At 48.6% G+C, this 22,500-nt stretch overlaps 2 protein-coding genes across 2 annotated transcripts in view; both read right to left on the bottom strand.

Annotated features, from left to right (window-relative positions):
- Positions 1-2,497: 2,497 nt before the first annotated feature.
- Positions 2,498-17,039, bottom strand: LOC133129013 (phospholipid phosphatase-related protein type 3-like). Its single transcript, XM_061242818.1, has 8 exons — positions 16,493-17,039; positions 12,442-12,529; positions 11,953-12,138; positions 10,094-10,223; positions 9,720-9,915; positions 8,675-8,732; positions 6,152-6,325; positions 2,498-3,628 (listed from the first exon to the last, which is right to left on the bottom strand). Exons 2-8 carry the CDS (start codon positions 12,520-12,522, stop codon positions 2,498-2,500), a joined length of 1,956 nt encoding a protein of 651 aa, XP_061098802.1. The 5' UTR covers positions 12,523-12,529; positions 16,493-17,039.
- The window catches only part of LOC133129012 (glutamate receptor ionotropic, NMDA 3B-like), a 57,575-nt gene continuing 51,504 nt past the window's right edge, over positions 16,430-22,500 (bottom strand). Inside the window, exon 8 of the mRNA XM_061242817.1 lies at positions 16,430-16,450. Within this exon, the coding sequence (XP_061098801.1) occupies positions 16,430-16,450 (21 nt within the window). The remainder of the gene's footprint in view (positions 16,451-22,500) is intronic.

The following is a 22,500-nucleotide window of genomic DNA, read 5'->3' as shown; positions in this document are numbered from 1 at the left end:
ATGTACGCGGTGTGTGTGGCTGCAGTGCGGACCCCACACAGCCTCCCAGTCCTCCTGTCCCCCTTAAGGCCTCCTGCTTTGTGCCCGGCAGGTTTTGAGGCGTAGAGCAGCGCGATGGTAGCGGGACAGGGAGAGAAACGGGCGCAGACGCCCCCCCTCTCAGGAATGAAAGAGGGGGTAGCGAGCTGGCGCTGCTGTTTGCAGGGTTTCAACAGTCTTTTTCGTAAGTAATGAAAATTGTGTTCGTTCCGGGGAATTACCGTTCCACTTCAAAGCATGACTGAACGAATGTAGTCTTGAACCATTTAAATACTCGAATTTACAAAAACATCTGCCGAAAACATTGTCGTCCGTGATGGCATACCTGATGTCTTATCTATAGCTCCTGTCTCTAGCTCATGTACAGGGATAGTGGGGTGATATCAGGCTAGCTCATGTAGAGGGGTAGTGGGGTGATATCAGGCTAGCTCATGTAGAGGGGTAGTGGGGTGATATCAGGCTAGCTCATGTAGAGGGGTAGTGGGGTGATATCAATCAGGCTAGCTCATGTTGAGGGGTAGTGGGGTGATATCAGGCTAGCTCATGTAGAGGGGTAGTGGGGTGATATCAGGCTAGCTTATGTAGAGGGGTAGTGGGGTGATATCAGGCTAGCTCATGTTGAGGGGTAGTGGGGTGATATCAGGCTAGCTCGTGTAGAGGGGTTGCAGGGTGATATCAGGCTTGCTGCCCCACACGGGAGGCAAATGCAAAGTTCCTGAATGGGGACGTCTATCTGCCACACCCCAAGGTATAATTCCAGGGATCAGAAAGTAAAAATCCTGCCATGTGCTTCTTCCACCCATGACCTGAAGATTCAGCAAATGCTTTCTGAACCTGGCCATCACACCTCTGACCACACCCAGCCATGAACTTGTTCTTGTGAGCGGCTCAGTGTGTCTCTGTACCCCGCCTGCTTGTCCTGCTGGTTCCTGCCAACCTGTTTGCTGGTCTGGGGATTCTGATCTCCAGCTCACTCTTAGTAAACCTGGTGTAACAACCATGTAGAAATTACAGCACTTTATATACAAAGCCCCGCCCTGTGGACTGTGGGAGGAAACCCACGCAAACATGGGGAGAACATGCAAACTCCACACAGAGAGGCCCCGGCTGACGGGGATTCAAAACCAGGACCTCCTTGCTGTGAGGCAACGGTGCTACCCACTGCACCATCCGTGCTGCCAAAGTTAATCTATCAAATGTACTACAGACTATGGGAACAGAATTATAACATCACAAACAGACAAAACACACACAGCCTTGTTTCTTTACGTGAAATTATTTTAGTTTGCTCTGACAGCATTCTACTGGTATGAAAAACAACTATGTTCACAATTCTACAACTGGACAGAAAAATGAAGTAAAAGCTATGAAAAAGTACTGACACAGTAAAAGATCTACAAATTCATCTTGTTCCTGTGATTAATGTGAATATGTTTATAACACACAAGGCTATTTCCACACTGGGCAGTCGTATCCTTCCTTTACACCTTCTGTTTCTTACATATCTGCACATGTAATAACAGCTTAAATACAATAATTTATAATTAGAAAGTTGTACCCTAGTTTTAACAGTCGTTCAACTGTTTACCCGAGCGACCGGCTATGTCTTTCAGTGGTTTATTACCACTGTACACATATCGGCTAAATCTAATTATTTATTCTATAATCTACTAATAAACACACTATATAGCATTAATAAATAACAGGTCTTATTGTAAGACATAAACATTACAATTAAATGTATGATTTTTTTGTTCAGCTGAAATCGATAAGAAGAGAATTTCTAGTTCTGAAGGGAAGTACACAGTAGATACACAGAAGGTATTTTTGTTTTTGCATTGGTCTACTGTACATAAGATTAATTATGACTTCTGAATTTACATCAAAACAACTTTCATAAAAAACAACTCTACCATAAAACACCACTAACATTAAAACAACTTCCCAATTCTTACAGATTCACAGATTATGTCAAAATCCACCTGAAAACAGTTCCAGTCCAAGCATTTGAAAACAAAAACAAAACAGAAAAGCCCACACAGACACACACTCGCCCGCACACACACACAGACACACACACACACACACACGCACTCACACACTCACACACACACACACACACTTACACACACTCACACACACACACACACACACACACACACTCACACACACACACACACACACTCGCACACGCACACGCACACACTCACACACACACACGCAAAATCTCATTTTATACAAGAAAACAGCACTAGAAAAAAGAGTAATATCTTTCTTGGCAATTTGTCCATTAAATATTCCCAGGCAAAATTAATTCAAAACCTAGAGACAGGTTCAATGTCATAAATATACAAACATGATCAGCTGACAGGATGTAGACCCTCAGGTCAGGGTTAGAGCGTTCGACACCAACGCCACAGACTGTCATTGCTGGGGTTTCCCAAAATGGCTGATTCCCTCAGTGCTGATTGTGGGGGAGGGATCCCCTCAGTGCTGATTGTGGGGGAGGGATCCCGCCCAGCAGGGCTCTCTCCGTAAGCCCCGCCCTCTCCACGCTCAGCGCTCGCTGGCCAATCCCCACGCAGGGGGGTGGGGCTTCGGGCGGCTCCTGGGCGGGGGAGAGGCTCCTGGCCGGCCCGAGCTGGCGCAGGTGGGGCCAGGGGGCCCCGTTGGCGGGAGAGGGGGGGGCGGGGCCGGGCACGAGGGGGTGGTGCGGGGCGTGGGCGTTGATGGTGAGGATGCGATGGGGGGCGTGGCCACAGGCCGACTCCGAGCTGCAGGTGGAGGAGGCGCAGGAGGAGGAGGAGGGCGTGTCCGAGGGGCGGGGCGAGGACATGGCGATGACCTGCGCCACGCGTGGCTGCGTGGGGGGCCGGAACGGACCGGGCGTGGCCCCTGCAGCCCCGCCCACCGTGAGCACGCTCCCTGAAGCCCCGCCCAACGTGAGCACGCTCCCTGCAGCCCCGCCCTGCTCACTCCGGCCCGGCGTGGCGGCGGCTCCATGGGGCACCGGGCTCAGGGGGGGGGCGCCCGCCTCCTCGGGGATGTGCAGCAGGGGCGGGGCGACGGCCCGCGGCGGCGTGGACACTGTCGCCATGGCGACCCCCCCCCCACGCCCGGGGTAGAGCGGCGAGGGCGTGGCCGACCGTTCCCCTACCCCCTCCCTGTCCAACTCTGGCTCCTCCCCCGGCCCCGCCCCCCAAAACTCCAGGGACCTCTGCTTCCACTCGGACGCCAGCGGGCCGAGGGGCGGGGCCAGGAAGGTGAGCGGGCGGCGGGCGTTGTCGGGGCAGCCGACGCGCGGCAGCGTGTTGCTGAAGGTCACCATGGTCTCCTTCCCCATGGAGCCGCGGGGAGCCAGCAGCTCCACGTCCGCGCTCGACACCTTCTCCCGCCGCGCCTGCCTCCGCGGCTCCGCCCCCCGCCGCGGCTCCTCGCCGCTCCCGCAGGCCCCGCCCTTGTGGTACACGGAGGCGTGGCCTCTCTGCAGCAGCGTCCGCAGAGCGTCCTCACGGGCCGGGGGCGGGGGGGGCGGGGGGGGCTGGGGGGGCGGGGCCGGAGACTGGAAATTCCCCACAGAATACAGAGCCTGAACAACAGAGCGAGGAGAAGAACTTAGAGGTGGAGTAACAGAGTAGCAGAGTAACAGATGAGTAACAGAGGAGCGCGCTGCGTGTTGTGTTGTTGTGTTGTTGTGGTGTTTTTGTGTTGCAGTGCGTGTTGTTGTGTGGTGTTGTGCTGTGCTGTCCTGTGTTGTGTTGTTGTGGTGTTGTTGTGTTGTGTTGTGTTGTGTTGTGTGTTGTGGTGTTGTGTTGTTGCATTGTGGTGTTGTGGTGTTGTGTGTTGTTGTGTTGTGTTGTTGGGTTGTGGTGTTTGGTGTTGTGCTGTGGTTTGTGGTGTTGTGGTAAGTTTGGTGTTGTGTTGTGTTGTGATGTTGTGTTGTGTGGTGTTGTGTTGTGATGTTGTGTTGTGCTGTGGTTTGTGGTGTTGCGGTGTTGTGGTGTGTTTGGTGTTGTGTTGTGATGTTGTGTTGTGTGGTGTGGTGTTGTGTTTTTGTGTTGTGGTGTTGTGGTGTGATGTTGTGGTTTGTGGTGTGTTTGGTGTTGTGTTGTGTGGTGTTGTGTTGTGGTGTTGTGTGGTGTTGTGTTGTGGTGTTGTATTGTGTTGTGATGTTGTGTTGTGGTTTGTGGTGTTGTGGTGTGTTTGGTGTTGTGTTGTGTTGTGATGTTGTGTTGTGTTGTGTGTTGTGGTGTGTTTGGTGTTGTGTTGGGTGGTGTTGTGTTGTGGTGTGGTGTTGCGTGGTGTTGTGGTGTTGTATTGTGTTGCGGTGTTGTGTGTTGTGGTGTTGTGATGTTGTGTTGTGTTGTGGTTTGTGGTGTTGTGGTGTGTTTGGTGTTGTGTTGTGTTGTGGTGTTGTGTGGTGGTGTTGTGTGGTGTTGTGATGTTGTGTTGTGGTTTGTGGTGTTGTGGTGTGTTTGGTGTTGTGTTGTGTTGTGGTTTGTGATGTTGTGGTGTGTTTGGTATTGTGTTGTTGTGGTGTGGTGTTTTGTGGTGTTGTTGTGTTGCGGTGTTGTGTTGTGGTGTGTTGTGGTGTTGTGTAGTGTTGTGTTGTGATGTTGTGTTGTTGTGGTGTTGTGTTGTGATGTTGTGGTGTGTTGTGTTGTGTTGTGATGTTGTGGTGTTGTGGTGTTGTGTTGTTGTGTTGTGGTGTGATGTTGTGTTGTGGTCTGTGGTGTTGTGGTGTGTTTGGTGTTGTGTTGTGTGGTGTTGTGTTGTGTTGTGGTGTTGTGTTGTGTGTTCTATTGTGTTGTGGTTTGTGGTGTGTTTGGTGTTGTGTTGTGATGTTGTGTTGTTGCGGTGTTGTGTTGTGATGTTGTGGTGTTGTGGTGTGTTGTGTTGTGATGTTGTGGTGTTGTGTGGTGTTGTGTTGTGATGTTGTGTTGTGGTGTGTTTGGTGTTGTGTTGTTGCGTTGTTGTGGTGTGGTGTTTTGTGGTGTGGTGTTGTGGTGTTGTATTGTGTTGTGGTGTTGTGTGGTGTTGTGTTGTGATGTTGTGTTGTGGTTTGTGGTGTTGTGGTGTGTTTGGTGTTGTGTTGTTGCGTTGTTGTGGTGTGGTGTTTTGTGGTGTTGTTGTGTTGTGGTGTTGTGTGGTGTTGTGTTGTGGTGTGTTGTGTTGTGGTGGTGTTGTGTTGTGGTGTTGTGTGGTGTTGTGTTGTGATGTTGTGTTGTTGTGGTGTTGTGATGTTGTGGTGTTGTGGTGTGTTGTGTTGTGTTGTGATGTTGTGGTGTTGTGTTGTGTGGTGTTGTGGTGTTGTGTTGTGGTGTGGTGTTGTGGTGTTGTGTGGTGTGGTGTTGTGATGTTGTGGTGTTGTGTTGTGTGTTGTTGTGATGTTGTGTTGTTGTGGTGTTGTGATGTTGTGGTGTGTTGTGTTGTGTTGTGATGTTGTGGTGTTGTGTTGTGATGTTGTGGTGTTGTGGTGTTGTGTTGTGTGTTGTTGTGATGTTGTGTTGTTGTGGTGTTGTGATGTTGTGTTGTGTTGTGTTGTGGTGTGGTGTGGTGTTGTGTTGTGGTGTGGTGTTGTGTTGTGGTGTTGTGGTGTTGTTGTGATGTTGTGTTGTTGTGGTGTTGTGATGTTGTGGTGTGTTGTGTTGTGTTGTGATGTTGTGGTGTTGTGTTGTGATGTTGTGGTGTTGTGGTGTTGTGTTGTGTGTTGTTGTGGTGTTGTGGTGTTGTGGTGTTGTGTGGTGTGATGTTGTGTTGTGTTGTGTTGTGTTGTGGTGTGGTGTTGTGTTGTGGTGTTGTGGTGTTGTTGTGATGTTGTGGTGTGGTGTTGTGGTGTTGTGGTGTTGTGGTGTTGTGTGGTGTTGTGGTGTGGTGTTGTGGTGTTGTGGTGTTGTGGTGTGTTGTGTTGTGTGGTGATGTTGTGATGTGGTGTTGTGTTGTGGTGTTGTGGTGTTGTGTTGTGGTGTGGTGTTGTGGTGTTGTGGTGTTGTGTGGTGTTGTGGTGTTGTGGTGTGGTGTTGTGTTGTGTTGTGTTGTGGTGTTGTGTTGTGTTGTTGTGTTGTGTTGTGTTGTGGTGTTGTGGTGTGTTGTGTTGTGTTGTGCTGCTCACCAGGTAGGCAGCGATGGCAGCCCCGATGAGGAACCCAGCGTAGACGTCAGTGGGGTGACTGTGGTGCTGCGTCACCTGGGTCAGGCCCGCCAGAACCGCTGCCATGCAGAACCCAAACACCAGAACCGGTTTCAACAGCCTGGTGCTGTCTGAGAGCGTGGAGTTAAAGTACATCTGCAGAACACACACACACACACAGCATGGAGTTAAAGCGCATCTGCAGAACATACACACACACACACACACACACAGCGTGGAGTTAAAGCGCATCTGCAGAACATACACACACACACACACACACACACAGCGTGGAGTTAAAGCGCATCTGCAGAACATACACACACACACACACACAGCATGGAGTTAAAGCGCATCTGCAGAACATACACACACACACACACACACAGCATGGAGTTAAAGCGCATCTGCAGAACATACACACACACACACACACACACACAGCGTGGAGTTAAAGCGCATCTGCAGAACATACACACACACACACACACACACAGCGTGGAGTTAAAGCGCATCTACAGAACATACACACACACACACACACACACACACAGCGTGGAGTTAAAGCGCATCTACAGAACAGGAGAGAGAGAGAGACTGTGAGCCTGAGGGAGAGAGGTAGAGAATGAGGGGAGAGAGAAGGAGAGAGGGAGTCTTGTCAATGAAATACAGTAAGATCTCAGGGAACTAAATACAAATTCACAATTAGGAAAAAAGGAATTGCCAAACATGGCTTCCCAAGGAGGAGAGGCTGTGTGAGCACTGCCAACTCAAAATATATACTCCCCCAAAATTAACCAAAGACACCATCCATCCATTATCTTAACCCGCTTATCCTGAACAGAGTCGCAGGGGGCTGGAGCCTATCCCAGCATACATTGGGCGAAAGGCAGGAATACACCCTGGACAGGTCGCCAGTCCATCGCAGGGCACACACACCATTCACTCACACACTCATACCTACGGGCAATTTAGACTCTCCAATCAGCCTAACCTGCATGTCTTTGGACTGTGGTAGGAAACCCACATGAACACGGGGAGAACATGCAAACTCCACACAGAGAGGCCCCGGCAGACGGGTATTCGAACCCAGGACCTCCTTGCTGTGAGGCGGCAGTGCTACCCACTGCGCCATCCGTGCTGCCCCCCCCCCACTGCACCATCCGTGCCCCCGCTAATCAGAGACACCCCCAATTCAAACATCTGCCGGATAAAAATAAACTCCCCTTCCTCTTCGGAGAAGAGAAGAAGTGCCATCAGCTGGTGGCAGAATACATCACCTGACCCGAACCCTGAGAGACACCAAGCACAATTTACTTATTTTATTATTAATATTATTATTCATATATATATATATACATATATATATATATATATATATATATATATATATATATATATATATATATATATATATATATATATTTATATATCATATTTTAATGTATGGTTCCTGTTCATTTGTTTATAATCATTCAATTATTGTTCAATGTGAAATTCATGTTTTATATATATGTTTATATATGACATGTTTTGGGAATACAAACTGTAATGTTCTGCCATGCCAATAAAGCAACTTGAATTGAATTGAATTGAATTGAGTCAGAGAGAGAGAGATCCTTTGAATAAAGAGCTATTTTAAACCAAACTTGATATCCCTGGTTATAAATAGCATGTAACGGAAGTATTTGTGAGAAATAGGATAGAATAATAATTGGAATCCATTTGCCTGGGTCGATTGCGTGAAGCAAAACCTTTTATCACACTCGTACAGCATGTACCCTCAATAACAGTCAATATTAGCATCGGGTTCATTGAAAGATTACATTAATTAATCAGTTGGCATTTTAGTTGCAGCATCCATTCTACAGTACATTGATTATGTTTGTGAAATTTACAGCAAAGGAATGCACTTTTCAACAAGCTGACTGAGCACACGTATAAAGCATTTACAACACATTCATAACATATTCATAACAAATTTATGAAACACTCATAATACATTCATAACAAGTTTACAACGCATTCATAACAAGTTTACAACGCATTCATAACAAGTTTACAACGCATTGAGAACACACTGAGCTGTCACAGCACATACATACTGATTACATTAATCAGTGATAATTACACACTGATAACACTAATCAGTGATAATTACACACTGATAACACTAATCAGTGATAATTACACACTGATAACACTAATCAGTGATAATTACACACTGATAACACTAATCAGTGATGATTACACACTGATAACACTAATCAGTGATAATTACACACTGATAACACTAATCAGTGATAATTACACACTGATAACACTAATCAGTGATGATTACACACTGATAACACTAATCAGTGATAATGTTGTGTATGGACAGACAGGTGTGCAGGTGTATGAACAGGCAGACAGGTGTATGTGTGTAAGAACAGACAGACAGGTGTATGGGTGTAAGAACAGACAGACAGGTGTATGGGTGTTGGAATGAGTTGGCAGACTTACGGAGATATAAACAGCTGCAAAGGCTGAAAGTGTTGCATGCTGGGATGGAAAACTTTTCCTGCAATAAGAAGAAAGAGACAGACAGTCAAAATAAATATATTTTTATCTTATTAAACCTGCAGACACAGCGCCCCCTGCAGGACTGGAGTTAACCCTGCAGACACAGCGCCCCCTCCAGGACTGGAGTTAACTCTGGAGACACAGCGCCCCCTCCAGGACTGGAGTTAAACCTGCAGACACTGCGGCTCTCCAGGACTGGAGTTAACCCTGCAGACACTGCGGTCCTCCAGGACTGGAGTTAAACCTGCAGACACAGCGCCCCCTCCAGGACTGGAGTTAAACCTGCAGACACAGCGCCCCCTCCAGGACTGGAGTTAAACCTGCAGACACAGCGCCCCCTCCAGGACTGGAGTTAAACCTGCAGACACTGGGGCCCTCCAGGACTGGAGTTAAACCCGCAGACACAGCGCCCCCTCCAGGACTGGAGTTAAACCTGCAGACACAGCGCCCCCTCCAGGACTGGAGTTAAACCTGCAGACACAGCGCCCCCTCCAGGACTGGAGTTAAACCTGCAGACACAGCGCCCCCTCCAGGAGTGGAGTTAAACCTGCAGACACAGCGCCCCCTCCAGGACTGGAGTTAAACCTGCAGACACAGCGCCCCTTCCTGGACTGGAGTTAAACCTGCAGACACAGCGCCCCCTACAGGACTGGAGTTAAACCCGCAGACACAGCGCCCCCTCCAGGACTGGAGTTAAACCTGCAGACACAGCGCCCCCTCCAGGACTGGAGTTAACTCTGCAGACACAGCGCCCCCTCCAGGACTGGAGTTAAACCTGCAGACACTGCGGCCCTCCAGGACTGGAGTTAAACCTGCAGACACAGCGCCCCCTCCAGGACTGGAGTTAAACCTGCAGACACAGCGCCCCCTCCAGGACTGGAGTTAACCCTGCAGACACAGCGCCCCCTCCAGGACTGGAGTTAACCCTGCAGACACAGCGCCCCCTCCAGGAGTGGACACAGACGCTGGGGGTTTAGGCTCGGACCTAGCGGCCAGGATGGCGTGCAGGTCGGGTCCGGAGCAGATGTCCCGGGTGATGTAAGAGTTCCTCTCACAGGACACCCCAGGCAGGGTGTAGTTAGGCTGGCACACAGTCAGGTAGAAGGGTGTGTGGTAGCCTGTGGCCAGCTGCATCACATCTGTCACCAACGCGGTCGCTAGGAGCCCGAATATCTGCACTCCTACGGAGGGGGAGGGGGAGGGGGGAGGGGAGAGAGCAGGAATAGGAGAGAAGCATGTAGAGGAATTTACACAAAATAAAAATGTGTAACACGCTTATTGCAGAATGAAAGTGCAGTTTTATGTGTGCATGTGTGTGCATGCGTGTGAGTGTGTGTGTGTGTGTGTTTGTGTACATACCCACAAATCGCACGGTTCTGCGCAGGAAGGAGTTGAAGTTGCAGCCCCCAGCATTGATGTTGACCTCAGAGCGAGGGCGGAGCTTCAGCCAAGACTGCAGGCAGTACAGAAGCCCCTCCCCCAACATGATCTGGGACAGAAACACAGAAACACACAGCCTAAACCCCCACACAGTACAGCCTAAACCCACACACAGCACAGCCTAAACCCACACACAGCACAGCCTAAACCCCCACACAGCACAGCCTAAACCCACACACAGCACAGCCTAAACCCTCATACAGCACAGCCTAAACCCCCACACAGCACAGCCTAAACCCTCATACAGCACAGTATGAACCCTCCTACAGCACAGCCTAAACCCTCATACAGCACAGCCTAAACCCACATACAGCACAGCCTAAACCCCCACACAGCACAGCCTAAACCCTCATACAGCACAGTATGAACCCTCCTACAGCACAGCCTAAACCCTCATACAGCACAGCCTAAACCCACATACAGCACAGCCTAAACCCCCACACAGCACAGCCTAAACCCTCATACAGCACAGCCTAAACCCCCACACAGCACAGCCTAAACCCCCACACAGCACAGCATGAACCCTCCTACAGCACAGCCTAAACCCCCACACAGCACAGCATGAACCCTCATACAGCACAGCCTAAACCCTCATACAGCACAGCCTAAACCCCCACACAGCACAGCCTAAACCCTCATACAGCACAGCCTAAACCCTCCTACAGCACAGCCTAAACCCTCATACAGCACAGCCTAAACCCTCATACAGCACAGCCTAAACCCTCATACAGCACAGCCTAAACCCCCACACAGCACAGCCTAAACCCACACACAGCACAGCCTAAACCCTCACACAGCACAGCCTAAACCCTCATACAGCACAGCCTAAACACCCACACAGCACAGCATGAACCCTCCTACAGCACAGCCTAAACCCTCATACAGCACAGCCTAAACCCTCATACAGCACAGCCTAAACCCCCACACAGCACAGCATGAACCCTCCTACAGCACAGCCTAAACCCTCATACAGCACAGCCTAAACCCCCACACAGCACAGCCTAAACCCCCCACACAGCACAGCCTAAACCCTCACACAGTACAGCCTAAACCCCCACACAGCACAGCCTAAACCCTCATACAGCACAGCCTAAACCCCCACACAGCACAGCCTAAACCCTCATACAGCACAGTCTAAACCCCCACACAGCACAGCCTAAACCCTCATACAGCACAGCCTAAACCCTCATACAGCACAGCCTAAACCCTCATACAGCACAGCATGAACCCTCCTACAGCACAGCCTAAACCCTCATACAGCACAGCCTAAACCCTCATACAGCACAGCATGAACCCTCCTACAGCACAGCCTAAACCCTCATACAGCACAGCCTAAACCCCCACACAGCACAGCCTAAACCCCCACACAGCACAGCCTAAACCCTCATACAGCACAGCCTAAACCCTCATACAGCACAGCCTAAACCCTCATACAGCACAGCCTAAACCCCCACACAGCACAGCCTAAACCCCCACACAGCACAGCCTAAACCCTCATACAGCACAGCCTAAACCCACACACAGCACAGCCTAAACCCTCATACAGCACAGTATGAACCCAAATCCAATCTTCATATTCCAACAGTCCACAGCTCCCCAAACCATTGCATTTCAACACCATATGGAAGCCCAGGTGTGGTGTGTTGGGTAGGGTGGATGTCTCTCCCAGGTGTGGTGTGTTGGGTAGGGTGGATGTCTCTCCCAGGTGTGGTGTGTTGGGTAGGGTGGATGCCTCTCCCAGGTGTGGTGTGTTGGGTAGGGGTGCAGGAGGACCTCACCGCGGCGGCCGGGCCAGCGAAGGCCAGGCTGAGCAGCAGCAGGGGGGGCAGCAGCTCCTCGGAGCCCTGCACGTAGGGCATGCTGAGGGCGCGGTCGCGGCAGTGGAACCCGGCCTGTGCGGGGCGCAGCACGTCCGTCAGCTCCAGGAAGTACAGAGAGGCCATGGAGGACGCCACGATCGGCAGCTGGAGGGGCAAACGCCAACGTCAAGGGCAAACGCCAACGTCAAGGGCAAACGCCAACATCAAGGGCAAACACCAACGTCAAGGGCAAACGCCAACGTCAAGGGCAAACGCCAACGTCAAGGGCAAACACCAACGTCAAGGGCAAACGCCAACATCAAGGGCAAACGCCAACGTCAAGGGCAAACGCCAACGTCAAGGGCAAACGCCAATGCCAAATTGGGCAGCCAATTCTACCCCATCTATTCCCATTATTTGCGTTGACGGGTGAGTTGTGGCCCGTGTTCGCCGGTAGCGGGGACTCACCTCTACGAAATAGAAGCAGGGCAGGAGGGTCATGCTGTCTTTCGGGGGCCTCTTCTTGGGCTGGTCTTTCGGTGAGATCATCCTGGAGCTGTCACCAACAAACACACCATCAGAGTTTCTGTTTCCCAAGCATGCATATTTATTTAAAAAACACACATTAAAGGACTAGAAACAAAGGATCACACTAACCATACATTAGAATACAAACTTCTAACATGGAGAGAAAAAAATAATATTCCCATTACTGCACATCACTCACTGGCCCTAAGATGCTGGCAGGCAGCGACATATTGTCTCAAATTCAAATTCAAATTCAAATGTGCTTTATTTGCACGACAAGTAAATTTGTGTTGCAAAAGCATTGACATTCATAAATGATAATCAACAAACCCCCACACCCAAGAAAGAGGGGTAAAAAGAAACATGATTAACACCCCCCCCCCCATACACACACACACACACACACACACACATAAACACGCACACATACACACACACACACACACACACACACACACACACACACATCCAGGTTAAAAGACATTTAGTCTATAGTGGATCAATATTAGTCCACACCCTCTCTTAAATTATGGCAGGCAGAGACGTATTGAGCTGCCACCTCTATTGTCTCCCCCTCTCTCTTTCCCCATCTCTAAAGAGGGTCTACCTCTCTCTCTCTCTCTCTCTCTCTCTCACTCTCTCTCTCCCTCTCAAGAGGCTCTCCCTCTCTTCCTCTCTAAAGAGGCTCTCGCCCTCTCTCTCCTCTCTCTCTCCAATGTTGCCAAAGCAATACAATAAATATAATAAACATTGACAAATAATCAGTAAATAAATAATAATCTGTGAATATAAACAGAGCTGCATATATAATATTAGTATATAATAATTGAACAAATTTTTAAATTTTAAATTTTAAATTAATCCCTAATTTAAATCAAAATTAGGGATTATTTCATAAAATTTGGGGAAATATTCTGTTCTAATGGTCTGATATTTTGGACAGGATAGCAGAAAATGTGTGCCTGTCTCCACCTCCTGCAAATCACAATGGTTATTATCTATATTAAATATTAATTATTATTTATTCTCTGCTGTGTTCTCTCGGCTTCCAAGATTTAGTGTGTCTCCTTTTCTCAATTCCTAATTTTTGATCGCACACTCTGTATTTAGTCAGTGTTTTCCTTTCTCTTAATGTCGGGAGTTGAAGGTAATTTGCCAATTTGATGTCTCTGTTTCGTTGCTTAAAGCATTCCGTTTTGGTTTGTGATTCAATTTCGGTTCTCCAATGTTTTGTGTAGTTTGATTTTAGGTGGTGGTCGATCAGTTTGATTTGTGGTATTTTTGGATCATGGCTCTGATTAATGCTAGTGAGCTGATCAGCAAGTTGGTCAACAGGGTTTGCATTTTGTGGAAGATTATTATTTAAAAGGGCTTTGTATTGGACTGAATTGCGATCAGACTGATTCAAGTGTAACCAGAATTTTACAGCTCTTTTCTGCATTTGAATATGCAGTGGTTAGAGACCAAGTTCTGCTCTACAAGCATAGTTGGAGGTGTTCCTGTAGACGCCTAGTACTTGATTGGCACACTGCCTTAGAGAAACACACACACACCCTCAGAGAAACACACACACCCTCAGAAACACACACACCCTCAGAGAAACACACACTGCCTCAGAGAAACACACACACCCTCAGAGAAACATACATGGCTAACAGGAAAAGGCTCTCAGCGGTGTGTGTGTATGTGTGTGTGTGTGTGTGTGTGTGTATGTGTGTGTGTGTGTGTATGTATGTGTGTGTGTGTGTGTGTGTATCTATGTGTGTGTGTGTGTGTGTATGTGTGTGTGTGTGTGTATGTGTGTATGTGTGTATGTATGTGTGTGTGTGTGTGTGTGTGTAATTAACAGGTGAAAATGAGAGAGGCTGCACACAGATTCTCCACTACAGCAAAGAGGAGCAAGAGAGAGGCTGTGGGTTAGAGTCCCAGCCAGCCCAGGGCCTCTCTGCGTGGAGTTTGCATGTTCTGCCAGGGTGGGTGTGGGTCTCCTCTGGGTGCCCCAGGAGCCCAGGGACTACAGGTGAATGACTGCCCTGGCACATTTACAAAAATGCTGTTAAAGTCCATTGCCCCAGTCAAATGAATGAATACATTAAATGGTTTCCTTTGTTGAATCTAAAGACATGAGTATTTAACGTGAAAGAGAACAGGGAGGATGGAACAGGAGAGAAAACAGAATACCCTCCTTCTCAGGCCCAGCTGCTTGGGAACAACACGCAGGGCATTTCTCCGTTCAGTGAGCTCAGTGCGTGAGTGTGCGTGAGTGTGCGTGACGGGCGCGCTGCCGCACAATCGCCCCAGAGGGCACGAGACATATGGGCAGGCGAAGTCAGCTGCACCTAACTGGGTATTCCATACCGTAAAAGATCATAGGCTGCGATAAAAGACTGCCTTACCATGTAATAAAGAAATAGGGTAGGCCTATATGCTTATCTGTAAGAGATATATTACCTTAATAATGCTCACAGGCTTAAAACGTAGTCCCCCCCCCCCCCGTCTCTCACGCAATTCTAAGAAATTGACGGTGAGGATAACTACAGAACTGACGCGACGGGGACGTTTAAAAGACGTCTATCATTGCCAGTCAAGGAATACAAACAATAAACTTTGCATGTAACATGATTTGCTTAAACCACAACAACAGCAACAATACAATAACATTAATAATAATTATTATTAATCGTATTCGTTCGTGGAATTTTGTATTTCGCCCAGGGTGGTTTGCGGCCGCCAGATATGGTCATTATAAACTTCATTGGTGGACCATAGTTGCAGATCTCTGGAGAATTATCGACATGAGAAACAGATCTGGCTCCAGCAGCTGCGCTCGAGAGAACATACGCTGACGGTCCCTGCAATTCTATAAATGGTGCAAAACGTTTCTTCATTCTCAGTCCTCAGTCCATTATTTTATAAAACAATAAAATAATGTAAAACAAAAATTATTTAAACGATTAGGAACGGCTTGGTGTAAATTAAGTTTGAACGTTATTTATCAATGATGCCTGGTGTAGAATATTGCAGGAACTTAATTCTACCTTAAGTCAGCCAAATAATATCCAGCCAACGGAAGCTATTTACTCTCGCCGTAATTTCACGAACACTGCTCTACAACTAGATTCCTTCGCCGTTACGAGTAATCGACGTTCAGTAATCGCTTTCGAAATTGCCGTCTCGGCCAGCCGTGGACTTGGCCTGCCGTTTCAGCTTGTAAAATCATCAGCGACACCTTGTTACCGTGCAAACGCACTCCGTGCAGAAGAGTCCAGAGGCGAATTAAACATTTAATGTCGTAAAATACTGTATGTTGTGCGCGCGCTTCCCATCGTACAGTAGCGAACCCGCGCCTGTGGATGTGACACGACAAATCACGAGATAAAAAAAATCACAAAATCTAGCACCGCCTCTCGCGCCTTGACTGAAACGAGAGCAAATATGTGTAACACACACACACACACACACACACACACACACACACACACATCTAGGTCTTACAGGCCACGTCTGATGTCGGTTCGGTAAGCACCACATGCTGAAAATTACCAATATGACTTCCATCAAGTATGGGACATATTCTACCATCACATTTAAGCAAAATAAAGGAAATCAGCTGAAAAGACAAACGATTGCGTCCATGAAAAACCAGTAAAGTGTTATCTTCTTGGTTTTAAGAATGGTGGCACCATCTGCCACGGTCGCATTAGCGTCGAATCACAACGTGCGTCGGTAAGAGCGACCGCCTGAGGGAAATACATTTAAGGGAGGGGGCACCCGCGCGTGTGAAATATATATGTATTTATATATGCAGTATATACATTTAATCATCCATTATTTCGGGAAAACCCACATCCGCCCTCCCAGTTAAGGATTGTCGCCGCAGCCACGCGCGCCGCGTCACTCCCACGCCGCGCGGTCAGCGCACACTGCGTTAGGCTACCACAGCTAAAGTCTGCGGAACACAAAAGACACAGAAAAAACAGTGTCGTCTCACCTCTCTCGCACAATGTGTGGACCTCGTAAAACGAGCGAGACTCCCTTCTGGCGTTCGTCTTAGATGTGTGTGAGCGCGTGTGAGATGCTCCAGATTCTCTTTCGCTGCAACTCAATCCATTTCACGCTCTTACCCCCACGTCACCGACCGAGCACGCGAAGCCGTTGTCGAGTGCCGTTTTGCTGTAGCGTTTTGCGATTTCCAATAGTTGCAGGTCTTTTTTTATTTCTAATTAAAACATTTTAAAGTGCGGCTTAGATTGTGGTGCTGCTTCCAAACAGCCGTAAAGGGAACCCCCCTCTCCACTCAGCCTCCGGCGCTTGGGGTTGGGTTTTTGGATAAATTAAAATAAAAACCGTCTCCAATACCCTGAACCCATACGAGGGCTGCTGTATCAAACGCGAGCAGCGGTACACGGTTATCAGGGTAGTATCTCCGGAGGGTCTCCTCCAAAGCGAGGCCAAAAACGTGGAGGGAGGGATGGATTGTGTGTCCGCGTGAGAGTGTGCGCGCTGTGTGTGTATGAGTGTGTGCGCGAGTGTGTGTGTGTGTGTGCGCTGCGTGTGTGTATGAGTGTGCGCGCGAGAGTGTGCGTCTGCGCTATGTGTATGTATGAGTGTGCGCAAGTGTGCGTGTGTGCGCTGCGTGTGTGTATGAGTGTGTGCGAGTGTGTGTGTGCGCTGCGTGTGTGTGTGTGAGAGTGTGTGTGTGTGTGTGCACTGCGTGTGCGTATGAGTGTGTGCGAGTGTGTGTGTGTGCTGCTTGTGTGTGAGTGAATGACTGTGTGTATAAGTGTGTGCACTATGAGTGTGTGTGAGTGTGTGTATAAGTGTGTTCTTTGTCTGTGAATGTGTGTGTGTGTGTTTAAGCGTGTGCTTTGTGTGTGAGTGTGCTTTGTGTGTGTGTGAGTGCGTGGTTTGTGTGAGAGTGTGTGTGTACAAGTGTGTGCTTTGTGTGTGTGTATAAGTGTGTACTTTGTTGTGTGAGTGTGTATAAGTGTGTGCTTTGTGTGTGAGTGTGTGTGCATGTGCAATAACTGTCGGTGATGCTAGTTCCTCTTGCTGACTCCCCCACCAGATGGGAATATGTGCATTGTTTCTGGAAGACAACAGAAGAAATTGGGGCAGTGGGTAGGGGGCGTGTCTCAGTCACACGCTCTAATTCAGTTATTTATTTCTGCCCTTGGTGTATGCGCAAGCCTTCACTGGAAGCTGTTTTTAACCCTTTGGAGAGTCAGCGTTCTCGAACTCCATAAAGGGTTAATTCAGCACCCTCAGAGAATGACATCACAACTTCTGACCAAGACGTTTCGGAAAAGTATCACGTCAAACGTCTCCCAGGCTTGTCTCTGACCACGCCTGTGTGGGTCAGTGTGTGTGTGTGCCTGTGTGTGTGTGTACGTGTGCGTGTGTGCCTATGTGTGTGTATCTGTGTCTGTGTGTATGCCTGTGTGTGTGTGTGTGCCTGTGTGTGTGTATCTGTGTCTGTGTGTATGCCTATGTGTGTGTGTGTGTGTGTGCCTGTGTGGGTCAGTGTGTGTGTGTGTGCCTGTGTGTATGTACGTGTGCGTGTGTGCCTATGTGTGTGTATCTGTGTCTGTGTGTATGCCTGTGTGTGTGTGTGCCTGTGTGTGTGTGTGCCTATGTGTGTGTATCTGTGTCTGTGTGTATGCCTGTGTGTGTGTGTACCTGTGTGTGTGTGTACGTGTGCGCCTATGTGTGTGTATCTGTGTCTGTGTGTATGCCTGTGTGTGTGTGTGTCTGTGTGTGTACCTGTGTGTATGTGTGTATGTGTGCGTGTGTGTGTGTATGTGTGTGTGTGTGTGTGTGTGTGTGTGTGTGTACCTGTGTGTCGGTGAGTGTGTGTATATAAATGAGTGTGTGACGCTCTGGGGTCAGTGGTGAGGGTGTGTGATGCTCTGGGGTCAGTGGTGAGGGTGTGTGATGCTCTGGGGTCAGTGGTGAGGGTGTGTGATGCTCTGGGGTCAGTGGTGAGGGTGTGTGATGCTCTGGGGTCAGTGGTGAGGGTGTGTGATGCTCTGGGGTCAGTGGTGAGGGTGTGTGATGCTCTGGGGTCAGTGGTGAGGGTGTGTGATGCTCTGGGGTCAGTGGTGAGGGTGTGTGATGCTCTGGGGTCAGTGGTGAGGGTGTGTGATGCTCTGGGGTCAGTGGTGAGGGTGTGTGATGCTCTGGGGTCAGTGGTGAGGGTGTGTGATGCTCTGGGGTCAGTGGTGAGGGTGTGTGATGCTCTGGGGTCAGTGGTGAGGGTGTGTGATGCTCTGGGGTCAGTGGTGAGGGTGTGTGATGCTCTGGGGTCAGTGGTGAGGGTGTGTGATGCTCTGGGGTCAGTGGTGAGGGTGTGTGATGCTCTGGGGTCAGTGGTGAGGTTGTGTGATGCTCTGGGGTCAGTGGTGAGGGTGTGTGATGCTCTGGGGTCAGTGGTGAGGGTGTGTGATGCTCTGGGGTCAGTGGTGAGGGTGTGTGATGCTCTGGGGTCAGTGGTGAGGGTGTGTGATGCTCTGGGGTCAGTGGTGAGGGTGTGTGATGCTCTGGGGTCAGTGGTGAGGGTGTGTGATGCTCTGGGGTCAGTGGTGAGGGTGTGTATAAATGAGTGTGTTTTGGGTCAGCACTGCGGTACATTCACAGCACCCCCCCAGTCCCTGGGGTTTATCATAGCAAGGCAAAAACGCTGTCATTCAGAACAGGAAACCATAAGTCAGCCATTCTGCCCTAAAATATCAACATACACCCAGAGGCTGCTGGGGGATCATCTCGTTAAGGCTTTGTTCTAGTGCATGGATGAGCTCTATGGTGTGGGATCTGTTACGTCTCTGTTCTAGTGCATGGATGAGCTCTATGGTGTGGTTATTGAGAGAGGTAAGAAGAGAAGGGCCAGACTGGTCTAAGTGGATAGTGGTTACAGCAGCAGAAGACTAATAAGTCTAAGAAGTGTAATAAATAGCTATGAAAGTGCTCACTGAATGTATATATGTCCTACTCTCTGTCGCCCCCTGTGGGTTAAAGCAGGGACCCTGCAGCCCCGTCAGTGTAAACCAGCCCACAGTACGCACACGCATACACACATGCACGCGCACACACACACACACACACACATACAGACACACACACACACTCACACACACACACACACACATACAGACACACACACACACACACACACACACTCACACACACATACAGACACACACACACACACACACACTCACACACACATATGCACACACACACAGACACACACTCACACACACACACACACATACAGACACACACACACACACATACAGACACACACACACACACTCACACACACATGCACACACACACATACAGACACACACACTCACACATACAGACACACACACTCACACACACATGCACACACACACATACAGACACACACACACACACATACAGACACACACACACACACACATGCACACACACACAGTCATCACACACGGTCATCACACACACACACAGTTATCAAACACTCACACACACAAACTCTCACACACACAGTCACACCACCTGATTTAACAAATTATTTTACCTGCTTGACCTCATGCAGGATGTGGAGTTGAGTAGCGCAGGATGTGGAGTTGAGTAGCGCAGGATGTGGAGTTGAGAAGCGCAGGATGTGGAGTTGAGTAGCGCAGGATGTGGAGTTGAGAAGCGCAGGATGTGGAGTTGAGAATAGGTGCCCCACCTGCATTCACTGTGAGGTTTTAACACCGCAGAGACCAAACACAGAGGACCAAACACAGGAGACCAAACACAGAGGACCAAACCCAGGAGACCAAGCACAGGAGACCAAGCACAGAAGACCAAACCCAGGAGACCAAACACAGCGTTTTGTTTGTATGGTAATTTATTATTCCAGTCCGTCTGGCCTGTTGGGAACACAGGGTCATTTCCACACTGAAGGATCTCAGGAAAACTACAGACTCAAACCTCCACTGACCAGTCTAAGGGACCGTATTTGACTGCAACACAAAATTGCACTGGGGGGAAAAAGACTGTTCAGACCCAGTTCAGGGCCAGTTATATCAACTCAATAAAGCATCAATAACAACTTTATAAATTATTAACGGACAAACTTGATGTTAAGCCCAATATCGACACATATAAGGTAATGAATTACCAGGTCAGGATTGCCATGTTGGGAACAGTAATTCCGTTACGTGGATCCTCAACAGAACACATGGCAACCCTGATGTCACACATTTATTCATATCTATAACATTTGACAAACGATGATTGGTGCTTGTAATGTTGTTCTCGATGCTTCGTGGTGCATGTATAACAGAACTGCATCTCAGAGTTAGCTAAGCAGCCCGCGCCGTGCTTGTATTTATTTAACTTTTGTATATTTCTTGGGAGATTTTCTCGGTGGATATTTGTGCAGAGCTCAGAGTTTCCAGTAGTAGCAGAGTTTGTAAATATATGCCAAAATTATTAAAATCCAAAATACATTTTCATATACATCTAATATATCACACACAGTAAAAAATATATAAATTATTCTCCCTTCACATGCGCACAGCGTTTTACGCACACCGTTTCAGACACACTTCAGAAATTCATTTTCTCGTTCTTGGAGCTCTTTAGTGTGTGCTGAATCCTGGAAGGGGAATTGTAATCACAGCCGGAACAGTGGTTACGCCCATCCTGCAGAGTGCTGCTAACCACCGTGGACATGGAAGACTGAACAATGAAACCCTCAGCTTCCTGCTAAAGACATGATACAGCATGCTGCATACTCCCTCACCTGCTGCATACTCTCTCACCTGCTGCATACTCTCTCACCTGCTACATACTCTCTCACCTGCTGCATACTCTCACTGCTCCATACTCTCACCTGCTACATACTCTCTCATCTGCTACATACTCTCTCACTGCTGCATACTCTCTCACTGCTGCATACTCTCACTGCTCCATACTCTCTCACCTGCTACATACTCTCTCATGTGCTACATACTCTCTCACCTGCTCCATACTCTCTCACTGCTCCATACTCTCTCACCTGCTGCATACTCTCACTGCTCCATACTCTCTCATCTGCTACATACTCTCTCACCTGCTACATACTCTCTCACCTGCTGCATACTCTCTCATCTGCTACATACTCTCTCACCTGCTACATACTCTCTCACCTGCTGCATACTCTCACTGCTCCATACTCTCACTGCTCCATACTCACTCACTGCTCCATACTCTCACTGCTCCATACTCTCTCACCTGCTACATACTCTCTCATGTGCTACATACTCTCTCACCTGCTCCATACTCTCTCACTGCTCCATACTCTCACTGCTCCATACTCTCACTGCTCCATACTCTCTCACCTGCTCCATACTCTCACTGCTCCATACTCTCTCACTGCTCCATACTCTCACTGCTCCATACTCTCTCACTGCTCCATACTCTCTCACCTGCTGCATACTCTCACTGCTCCATACTCTCTCACTGCTCCATACTCTCACTGCTCCATACTCTCTCACTGCTCCATACTCTCTCACCTGCTGCATACTCTCACTGCTGCATACTCTCTCACTGCTGCATACTCTCACTGCTCCATACTCTCTCACTGCTCCATACTCTCTCACTGCTCCATACTCTCTCACCTGCTGCATACTCTCACTGCTGCATACTCTCTCACTGCTGCATACTCTCACTGCTCCATACTCTCTCACTGCTCCATACTCTCACTGCTCCATACTCTCTCACTGCTCCATACTCTCACTGCTCCATACTCTCTCACCTGCTGCATACCGTCTCATCTGTCCACCTGCAGGACGGCGTTAGTGGTTAGCGGATATACCTGGGTACCTGGGTAACCTTGCAAACTCCCTGGTAGTTGGACAAATGCTTGATCCAAAAGGTGACAGTAACAAGTTTTAAAAACGTTAGACAACATCAGAATAATATTCTGCACAAGGAGTATAAACAAATTTTGCAATCCATTAGTAGATTTTTTAAGAACATTTC

The sequence above is a fragment of the Conger conger genome, chromosome 5, assembly GCF_963514075.1.
Source record: "Conger conger chromosome 5, fConCon1.1, whole genome shotgun sequence".
NCBI lineage: Eukaryota > Metazoa > Chordata > Actinopteri > Anguilliformes > Congridae > Conger > Conger conger.
The sequence above is the reverse complement of the archived record's forward strand: the minus strand, read 5'-3'. Positions and strand labels throughout refer to the sequence as shown.

Coding starts and splice junctions, on each gene's coding strand:
- LOC133129013 (XM_061242818.1), bottom strand. CDS start 12,522: ATGATCTCACCGAAAGACCAGCCCAAGAAGAGGCCCCCGAAAGACAGC. Junction 10,224..11,952: donor TCGCTGGCCCGGCCGCCGCG/GTGAGGTCCTCC, acceptor TTTCTGTCCCAG/ATCATGTTGGGGGAGGGGCT. Junction 8,733..9,719: donor CACGCCATCCTGGCCGCTAG/GTCCGAGCCTAA, acceptor TTCTTATTGCAG/GAAAAGTTTTCCATCCCAGC.